Source organism: Canis lupus, chromosome 6 (genome assembly GCF_048164855.1).
Source record: "Canis lupus baileyi chromosome 6, mCanLup2.hap1, whole genome shotgun sequence".
Taxonomy (NCBI): Eukaryota; Metazoa; Chordata; class Mammalia; order Carnivora; family Canidae; genus Canis; species Canis lupus.
In genome coordinates, this window is record NC_132843.1 from 7,871,472 (window position 1) to 7,882,515 (window position 11,044).

General features: G+C 48.1%; 1 protein-coding gene and 1 pseudogene across 1 annotated transcript; both read right to left on the reverse strand.

Moving 5' to 3' along the window:
- Positions 1 to 764: 764 nt before the first annotated feature.
- Positions 765 to 4,222, reverse strand: LOC140634854 (uncharacterized). Its single transcript, XM_072828510.1, is given in 4 exon segments — positions 765 to 1,018; positions 1,021 to 1,494; positions 1,497 to 3,466; positions 4,125 to 4,222. Coding segments are annotated over 4 exon segments (2,796 nt in total).
- Positions 4,223 to 7,465: 3,243 nt separating this feature from the next.
- LOC140634972 (elongation factor 1-gamma-like) lies at positions 7,466 to 8,902 on the reverse strand (annotated as a pseudogene).
- Between the last annotated feature and the right edge of the window lie 2,142 nt (positions 8,903 to 11,044).

Below are 11,044 nucleotides of genomic sequence, written 5' to 3' on the forward strand. Positions count from 1 at the left end.
TAAATTGGGGATAACAGGTGGAGGAAGACCGAACAGGATCTCGTAGGGAGTCAGTCCCATCTTATATGGGGAGTTCCTCACCCTATATAGGGTGAAGTCCCGCCAGTCTCCAGGGCTAACTTAGTTAAGGTCTCCTTTAATGTTCTGTTCCTCCTCTCTACCTGTCCTGAGCTCTGGGGCCTATATGCACAATGTCATTTCCAATCTGCCCCAAGTACTAGTGTCACTCCCCGTGTTACCTTAGAGACGTGTTACCCTGGGCCGTTGTCTGACCCAATTCTAATGGGAAAACCATACCCGGTACAATGTCTTCCAGCAGTATCTTGGTCATGGTCTGTGCCGTTTCATGTTTGGTGGGAAATGCCTCTGTCCATCCTGATAAAGTATCTACAAACACTAGTAAATACCTATACCCGTATTTTCCAGGTTTCACCTCAGTGAAGTCCACTTCCCAGTAGGCTCCTGGGCGGTCCCCTCGGAGCCGGGTGCCCGGGTTAGATCCATGGGCGGAGGCATTTGTTAACTGGCATGTGTGGCAGCTCGCCACAATCTTCTCAATCTTTGCTCCAGAGTCTTTAATAGTGATCTTTGCATGTCGTATGAGGTCTTCCATCTTCCTTGTCCCCATGTGAGTGCTCCGATGCATTTGGGATAGGACTCGCCGTCCTAGTTCCTCTGGCAGGATGATGCTGGAGTCTGCGGCCCTCCACCAGCCACGCAAGCACTGGGTCACAGGCAAGCGTTTGATCCAGTGTAAGTCAGCATCAGTAGAGTTGGGGGGTGTCAGGCAGGGTCGGTGCCCCCGGATCAGGTCGCGTGGTAGCTAAGACCTGGGTCTCCAGAAGGGCCGCCTCTTTTGCTTTTAAATCGGCTCGCAGGTTTCCCCTGGCTACTGGCGTGTCTGCCTTTTGGTGCCCCGGACAGTGGAGGACGGCCAGGGCCTTGGGCAGCCAGAGGGCCCTCAGGAGCTCGAGAATCTCCGTTTTGCTTTTAACAGTCTCTCCCTCTGCTGTCAGAGCCCTCTCTCCCTGTAAAGGGCTCCGTGCATGTGGGCGGTGGCGAGGGCGGACCTGCTGTCGGCGGAGATGTTTATGCGTTTACCTTCCCCCGTGGTCAGCGCCTTGGCCAGTGCGGTCAGTTCTGCCCGTTGAGCCGACGTTCCGGCTGCCAGTGGCTCGGCCCAGACGGTCTCCATCTCCGGGGTCACGGCTGCCCCCGCATATCTGAGTCCTTCTTGGACAAAACTGCTGCCGTCCGTGTACCAGGTGGCGTCCGCGTTCTGCAGTGGCTGGTCCTGGAGATCAGCTCTGATTCCGTGCACCTGTGCCAAAATTTCATGACAGTCATGCAGAGGGGGGTCCCAGTCTGGGTTAGGGAGTAGCGTTGCCAGATCCAGGGTATTTGGTGGCTTGAATAAAATCCTGGTGGGGTTTAGCAGCAGGCTCTGATAATGGGTCAGATGGGCATTGCTGATCCAGCGGTCTGGGGGCTGAGTACCCCTTCAATAGCATGTGGCGTGGTGACATGCAGTTCTTGCCCCATGGCCAGTTTGTCTGTGTCCTTGACCATAATGGCCACCACAGCAATAATTTTTAAGCATGGGGGGAATCCAGTGGCCACCGTGTCCAGCTTTTTGGAGAGATAGGCTATGGGTCTCTTCCAAGGACCTAAGTACTGGACAAGGACCCCTTTTGCCACCCCGTCTTTCTTGTCTACATACAGGTAGAAAAGCTTGGCTAGATCGGGCAACCCAAGGGCCGGGGCAGACAGCAAGGCCTTTTTAAGGTCATTAAAGGCTCTGTTCATGGCCTCTGTCCATTCAAAATTTTGCTGATGCCTGGTGGCCTCATAGAGGGGTCTGGCCATCTCGGCAAAACCCGGAATCCATAAGTGACAGAACCCTGCTCACCCCAGGAATTCACGTACCTGGCGGACGGTTTGCAGCTGTGGGATTCTTAAGACGGTTTCCTTCCGTGCATCCGTCAACCATCCTTGTCCATCTTTTAATTTGTACCCAAGGCAGCTCACCTCTGCTCTGCAGATCTGGGCTTTTTTAGCTGAGGCCCAGTATCCTAGGGCCGCTATGGTCTGGAGCAAGTCCCTGGTGCCTCGCAGGCATGTGTCCTGGTCCTCTGCCGCCAACAGGATATCATATACATATTGTAATAAAGTCAAATGAGGGTGCTCGGAATGGAACTCACCCAAGTCTTTGTGTAAGGCCTCCTCGAAGATGGTCGGTGAATTTTTGAATCCTTGTGGTAGTCAAGTCCAGGTGAGCTGGCCATTGATGCCTTTCTCAGGGTCCATCCATTCAAAGGCGAAGAGGTCTTGGCTCCTGGGCACTAAAGGCAGGCTGAAAAAGGCATCTTTTAAATCTAATACTGTATACCAAGTTTTGTCTGGAGGCAGGGTGGAGAGGAGGGTGTATGGGTTTGGGACCGTAGGGTGCATATCCTCTACTTGCCGGTTGACTTCCCTCAAGTCCTGGACTGGCCTGTAATCATTAGAGTGCGGTTTCTGAACCGGCAGCAAGGGAGTGTTCCATGCCGATTGGCAGGGCCTTAGTATGCCCGAGTCCAGTAGTCGCCGTATGTGGGGTGTGATCCCCTCTCGTGCTACTAGAGGCATGGGGTATTGGCGGACCCTGACAGGATCTGCCCCCGGTTTTAGTTCTATGTATATGGTCAGTTGATGCTGGGCCAGCCCAATTCCCCCAGTTTCTGCCCACGCTTGGGGAAATTCCTGCAGCCAACGGTCAGTGTCAGTCATTGGGGCTGAGGGCATTTGGTGGAGAGGATATTCGTCTTCTAAACTCAGGACAAGCACCTGAATTGGGTGCCCCTCTTTGTTTAGGACTTTTGCCCCTTTGAGGCGGAAGCAAATTTGTGCCCCCATGTTGGTGAGCAAATCCCAACCTAACAATGGGTAGGGACACTCAGGGATGACCATGAAGGAGTGGGATACCCGGCCCATGCTGAGATCCACAGTTCTTCGAGTAGTCCATGAGTACTGTTTGGTGCCCGTGGCCCCTTGCACCCATGAAGTTTTGTTTGCCAATTTCCCTTGGGGTTGTAATAAAACCAAATGTTGTGCCCCAGTGTCCACTAGGAATTCAACAGGTTGCCCCTCCACTCTAAGAGTTACCCTGGGCTTGGGGAGGGGTGCCGAACCCTGACTTCCCTAATCGTCCAGCTCCTCCATTTCTAAGATCTTGGCAGGGGCCTTAGATCTTTTGTTAGGGCAGCTTTTCACCCAGTGGCCCTCCTCTTTGCAATAGGCTCACTGGTTTTTGTTCAGCTTAGGGCGCTCCCGAGGGGACCCAGGGCCATCCTCCTTACCTGTCCCTGAAGCCAGCTTCTTGAGGTGCCTCCGTCTTTCCTGTGGGTCGTCCATGGTTGTGGCCAGCAGGATCTTGGCCAGGTTTCGGGTCTGACGGTCACTTAGTTTGGTTTGTTTTTCTTCCGGACTTGATTATTATAGACTAGTTCTGCTACTATCACTAAGTCCTGCAAGCTCTTCTCTCCCAGTCTCTCTACTCTTTGTAATTTCTATTTATTTATTTATTTATTTATTTATTTATTTATTTATTTATTTTTGTAATTTCTTTTTAATGTCCAGAGTGGCCTGGTTACCAAAAGCCATGATAATTACAGCCTTTGTTTCCGGGGCTCCTGGGTTCATAGGGGTGTACTGCCTAAAAGCCTCTATGACTCCCTCTAAGAAGGCTGCTGGACTCTCATCCTTACCCTGCCTCACATCATAGACCTTGGCCAGATTGGGAGGCTTGTGCACGGGAGCTTTGAGACCTGCCATTAGAGTCTGGCGGTAGACCTGGGGTCTCTCCTTACCTTCAGCTGAGTTGTAGTCCCAGGTGGGGCGGGATAAAGGGAAGGCAGCATTTATGAGGTCTGGGTTTTGAGGCGCTGTCTGTCCTCTCCCAGGACAGACTTCCGGGCTTCCACCTGAATTCGTTCTCTCTCCTCGGTGGTGAAGAGAACCTGCAGGAGCTGTTGGCAGTCATCCCAAGTAGGCTGGTGGGTAAAGAGAACAGCATCTAAAAGCCCGATTAGATCTCGGATTATCAGAGAACTTTGCATTTTGGGTTTTCCAATTATATAAATCACTGGTGGAGAACGGCCAATATAACATTAGCTGTTCGCCAGTCTCGTCGGGGGGCCTCATGGCATGGAGAGGAAGGGCGGTGGAGTCGGCTGGCCCTCATGCGGAGGTGGGGCCGTCCGGTGGGTCCGGCCGCGTGTCCCTGCTGCTGGCCCGCGACAGGGACTCCCTCGTCAGGGAAGGGTGGCGCCCCTTCTGCAGCCCTTCATGCCTCCAATGGAGGGGCGGAAGGGGGAGGGGGTGCCCGGTAGGGCGGCAGGAGAATCAGGTCCTCCAGCGAGGAATCCTGGAAGACCGGACGAAGGGGTGCTTCGGGCATAGAGTTGGTCTCCTTCTTGGCTTTCCGCAGGGCTAGAATCTCTGTGGGTCCTGCCTTCGGGGGTAAAAACGGTTTTAGCCAAAGAGGAGGATTCTCGATCACGTCCTGCCAGGCCAGGATGTAGGGCACCTGGTCAGGGTGGCCGTCCGGTTTGTCCCTGAGGATCACGGCCTTAACCTGTAAGATAATAGGTAGGTGGAAAGTTCCTTCTCGGGGCCATCCCACCTCAAAGGTTGGCCATTCTGATATATAATAAATTTGGAATCTCTCTCTCCCTATGTCTATGCTCAGAATACGAGCTCTTTCCCTAACATCCGAGAAGTGGGAGAGCATAAGGTATAGGGGAGTGGTTTCTGTCTCCCCCATTATGTCCCCGATCCACACCAAGACACAGACAGTAAAGACGATTAACAAGGACCCAACAGCACAGACAAATGCACAAACAGTTAGCAAGGACATAGTAACACAGACCAACGTGCAAATAGTTAACAAGAACACGGTAACAGACAAATGTTCTGAGTGGCCGCGGAGACAAGACAGAAAGTAACCTGAAGGGCTGGCAGCCGGCCCTCCTTACAGATGAGGACCCCCATCCTCCTTACAGATGAGGACCCCCGTCCCCCTTACAGATGAGGACCCCGTCCCCCTTACAGATGAGGACCCCCGTCCTCCATACAGATGAGGACCCCGTCCTCCTTACAGATGAGGACCCCCGTCCTCCATACAGATGAGGACCTCTGTCCCCCTTACAGATGAGGACCCCCATCCCCCTTACAGATGAGGACCCCCGTCCCCCTTACAGATGAGGACCCCTTCCCCCTTACAGATGAGGACCCCCGTCCCCCTTACAGATGAGGACCCCGTCCTCCTTACAGATGAGGACCCCCGTCCTCCATACAGATGAGGACCTCTGTCCCCCTTACAGATGAGGACCCCCGTCCCCCTTACAGATGAGGACCCCGTCCCCCTTACAGACGAGGACCCCGGCCTCCTTACAGATGAGGACCCCCGTCCTCCATACAGATGAGGACCTCTGTCCCCCTTACAGATGAGGACCCCAGACCCCCTTACAGATGAGGACCCCGTCCCCCTTACAGATGAGGACCCCGTCCCCCTTACAGATGAGGACCCCGTCCTCCTTACAGATGAGGACCCCCGTCCTCCATACAGATTAGGACCTCTGTCCCCCTTACAGATGAGGACCCCGTCCCCCTTACAGATGAGGACCCCGTCCTCCTTACAGATGAGGACCCCCGTCCTCCATACAGATGAGGACCTCCGTCGCCAGGCAGGGGCAAGGGACGTCTCCTCAACACCCCCGGTCGCCGGCCCGCCAGTGCGTCCACCTAAGCCAATGCCAACCCAATACAGATGGGAATTCCTACAGGAACAGTACAGTTTAGAGCTCTCAGAAAATATCTCCCTGCTCCGCTGTGTCGGGTACACTTGGACCCAGGCTCCAGCCTGTAATAAACCCTCGTGTGTTTGCATCGGTGTCGGCTCCTTGGCGGTTTCTCGGATTCGCAATCTTGGGCACAACAATATATAGCCTTTCTTTGGCTAGACTTCTATTAAGAAGAAGTTGCTGTTTGATTCCATTAGAAGTTCAAAAAAATAAGCAAAGTCTAAGAATTAGCTCAGATTAGATTTGAAGTCTGCAGAGATAGTTAGTGTCCTGGTAAAAGCTGGTAGCACCTTCTAATGAAATATTTATTAGGATTGTGGTTTTGCAAATGGCAAATCAATTTAAAGTAATGTTTCTTCCAGAAGGTGGAAGAGCACAGTGGAGCTTCACACCCATCACAGACTGACATTTCCTTGAACCTCCTAGCTTCAGCCTTTCATTGTGTAGCAAAAGTGTGACACAAATGTAGCAGAACAGAGTGCTCCTGCAAGAGCACAAACTGCTCTAAAGAGGCCAGTGCAGCTGCCCACGTGCCCAACATAAACAAAGCATCAGCAAATTCAGGAAAACAAAACACATAATTGAAATGAGATGAGGACAAGAGTCAAGCTTTGCAAGATCATCCCTAAGTGGATGCAGCTAATGGCTTTATCATTTCTTCTCCAATCAGGGCTGAATGAATGAGTAGGCAGTCTTAGGAAGCCCATAGCAACAGGAAAGGATCACAGATACCCACAACTTGCAAGCAGCAAACACAGGTTTTCTGGTTGGGGAAATACTTATATGGGAGGCTTGGGAAATGAATGGAGGGAGAAGCAAAGAACAAAAGCAAGGGGTAGGAGTGTCCTCTAGTTTCACAGAGAAATCCTGAAGTCTTTCTATAATTCCCTATGGGAGAATGTGGCTTATGCAAATGTGTAATACCTGACTGGCACGAAGCACAGTGCCTCACAGAGGGAAACCAGTGAAGGTGTGGTGCACTATTTTGGGCTTTACCTTTGTTAACCCCCTGTTCCTTCTTTCCTCCAAACCATGGATTCTCATTTAACATGGCTTTGATTTCATGAAATCCTAACATAGAAGTGGAAAGGCAAGTAGAAAAGACAGAATTATGGAAATCAAAATTATTAGTATAAATCGTAAATTTGAGATTTTCACTTCTGGTCAAGACGTGTTATCTGAAAAACAGGACAAAATACATAAGCAATGGTTTTCAGACACTGGACATTAAGGCAGGGGTATGATTCCTGAAATAGGAGAAACAAACATGGTAGGAGGGCAACCAGGAATAGACAGGCAGTCTCCCTGAGTTCAGGAGACGATGCTAGGAATATGGGGCTGGAGTTTGCAGGGCAGAAAACCAGACAGGTGGGAGCTATATACAGAGAGAGTTCTGGAGGTCTGCAAAGGGCCCCCTCCAGTCTGCAGCTGAGTACTGATCCATGTGTGCACGTGATAAATCCATCCCAAGCCAGGAAAAGAACTGCCCAAAAGGGTTAAGAGAACAACTGCATCAACTCTCACAGGACCAGCAAGAGTTTGCATTCCAGAGTGGAAAAACCTTGTAACTTGGCAACGTCAAGTAGAGTGCTCATAAGGTACTGCGCTGTAGTGAAAAACACTTTTATTTATTTTTATTTTTTATTTTTTTCAATGTTCAGTTTCCTTTAATGACCCCCATCTCCCTGAAGGGCAGGTACAGGCAGCTAGGCGATGATGACAAGAGATGTTTACTTGAAGATCTTGCCCTGATTGAAGGTTTTGCCCACATGCTGGAAGGCCCCCTCCCAGGAAAAGTCCTCTCAAACCAGCGTCTGGGTCTCCTCGCTGCCAGGATCCAGTTTCCGCCACGTATAGGACTCGTAGTCCACCTGCCAATCTGGACTCAGCGGAAAGGCAAGCTCCTGGCCTCGGAAGACCCAGACTCCAGAAATGGAGCTGCTGTTGTTGGTTCCAAAGAGGATGACACTGGCAAAGGCATTCTTCCTCAGCTTGTCCAACCGTTGGAACATTCCAGTGATAAGGTTACAACTCATAAAGGTCTGAGTGAGCTCCTCAGGGAAGCGGTACTCAGCGTACCACAGGGACCAGCCATCCTTATCGAAGTGCTCCCAGAAATAGGGCAGTGCCACAGGGAGAGTGTTCTCATTGGAGTACTTGCGCTTAAATTCGTCTAGCACAAAGGTACTCTTGGGCAGGTGAGCAAAGGGGTCTTTGGCCTTTGGCTCAGCAGCCAGTGCCTGCTCACATTCATCCATTTCCTCCTCAGGAGCAGGGGCAGCAGCCTTCTTCTCCTCTTTCCACTCAGCCTGGAGCTTCTGCTTCTCTTCCCGAGAATCCTTCTCTTTCCGTGGGGTGTCTTTTTTAGGTTGGCTCTCTGCAAACTTTTTAGCATCAAACTGGGCCATCTTCTCACAGAGTTTCACCTCCCCCAAGACAGCCCGGAACTGGGGCTGGTTAATGCAGGTAAGGAACCAGCGGTTGGTATTGGGAAAGGCCTGGCGGAAAGAAGGCTCCAGGACCTGTTTATAGAGCCACAACAGGGTGCAGACAACTGTGATGTCAGCCTGTCACACGTTTGCCCACTAGAAAAGTCCTGGTCTTCAAATGAGTATCCAGGAGCCCCAGAATTCGCCTCACTTCCTCCTTTGCATTCTCTGTGGCCTGCTTGTTGTGGTGCATGATGCCCAAGGTAGGAAACACCCAGGTACTGGCTGGGGGCACTATGTCGCTATCAGCAAAGCTCACCCACTGCATCACCTGGGCTGCTGCCTCTGGAGTATTTCCCCGCAGCTCCTCATTGTTCACATAGTAGGCAATGGCATGCTCTCAAACACACAGAATCCATCGTCACCCTCAAATGCTGGAACCTTGCCGGCAGGAAATTTACGGAGAAATTCAGGGGTGCGGTTGGTTTGGCCAAAGTGGAAGTGGGGTGGTGCGGAGAGCACGCGCACCTGAGCCCCGCTGTACTGAGCAGCAATGAGAGCCTTGAAGGCCCTCCAGTTTTCAGGATATGTGTACAGGGTCCTGGCCACCATGGTGATTCTGCCCAGAAAGGGGGTAAAAAACACTTTTAGATGAGATCTACTTATTTGTTTTTTTGGTGTTAGTTGTATAAGTTCTTTATATATTTTGGATACTAACTCTTCATTGGATGTATCATTTGCAAATATCTTCTCCCATTCAGTAGGTTGTCTTTTATTTTTGTTGATTATTTGCTTTAAAAAAAAATGGGTAGAAGACATGAGCAGATATTTCTCCAAAGAAGATATACAGATAACCAACATACAAATGAAGAGATGCCGAACATCACTCATCATTAGGGAAATGCAAATCAAACCTACAATGAGATATCACCTTACATGTATCAGAATAGCTAAAATCAAAAACATGAAAACAACAAGTGTTGGTGAGGACGTGGAGAAAAAGGAACCCTCTTGCACTGTTGGTGGGAATGCAAACTGGTGCAGCCATTATGGAAAAGAGTATGGATGTTTCAAAAAAATTAAAAATAGAACTATCTTACAATCCAGTGATGACAACTGAGTATTTACCCAAAAAATATGAAAACACTAATTCGAAAGGATATATGCACTCTTATGTTTATAATAGCATTATTTTCAATAGCCAAAATATGGAGAAGCAGTACAATTGTCCATTGATAGATGAATGGATAAAGAAGATGTGATATATATATATATTTCAGAATATTTATATATATATATATATATATAACAGAATATTTTTTAGCCACAAGAAATAATGAAACCCTGTCATTTGCAACAACATGGATGGCTCTAGATAGTACAGTGCTAAGTAAAATAAATTAGTAAGAGAAAGACAAATATCATATGATTTTACTCATATGTAGAATTTAAGAAACAAACTAATGAACTGAGGGATGAAAAGAGACAAACTAAAAAACAGGTTCTTAACTATGTAGAACAGATGGTTAACAGAGGGGAGGTTGGGTGGGAAGATAGATGAAACAGGTGAAGGGGATTAACAGAACATTTACCTTGATGAGCACTGAGTAATACATGGAACTGTATCACTATATTGTATACCAGAAACTTTATGTTAACTACATGGAATTAAAATTTTTAATAAAAGAGATATGCTTAGATTTAGTCAACAAAGCTTAGAATATATGTAAGTACCATGTTTCCTTGTGGTGTGCCCTCTGTTCTGGTTTGTTTTTAAATCAAATGTCTGTTTGGGAGGAGATGAACGTATTCAGTCTATTAGATCTGCCCTGCTGGATTTTTTTTTTTTTAAGTGTAACCTTGACTAGCTGTCTTATTGTTTATCCTGTAAGATTAGTCTATCAATTAAAGTTTGATAATTAATTGCATCTCCTTTTCCTTCTAATTTTTCATGCACCTAATCCATACTGGGGATTGACCAATATTTGGGATGGGCCTGGGGCTGGTTGTTTTGTTTTATTTTGTTTTTTTGCCAGCTGTGTTCTACTCTATTATGGTCTTTATATATTTGGCTTAAAGCATATTCAAATTTATTCCTGTGAAATACAATCGATACACTGAAAAAAAAGGGGGGGGGATCCAACCTTTTTCATGGAAATAAATGGCATTCCAAAATTCAAAAACATTTATAGTAACACAAAATATCCAGACTCTAACAAGGTAAAGTACACAATGTTTTTTGTTTGTTTGTTTGTTTTAGGTTTTTTGGTTTTTTTTTTTTTTTTTGTAGTTTCAGAGGTAAAATTTAATGAGTCATCAGTTGCATATAACATCCAGTGCTCATTACATCACATGTCCCCCTTAATGCCATCACCCCATTATCCTTTCACCCCAGCCACCTCCGCTTTAGCAACTCTCAGTTTGTTTCCTAGAGTTTAGCCTGTTATCAAATCAGAAAATGCTATGCAGGAGAAAAAGCAAGAAAATATGACTCTGTTGCATATTGGGAGGAGGCCCTTTCACAGATCTTCAGGGCTATCTCTATGCAGCACTCGCCTCTCTGGTTAAAATCTATCAAATATTTAAAGAAGAAATAATAATACCAGTTCTATACAAACTCTTCAATGACATTGCAGAGGAGGGAATACTTAACACATTCTATGAGGCCAGCATTATTCAGATACCAAAACCAGACAAAAGTATTACAGGAAAGAAAACTATCAACCAATATCCCTCAAGAATATGAATGTAAAAATCCTTAACAAACAAATC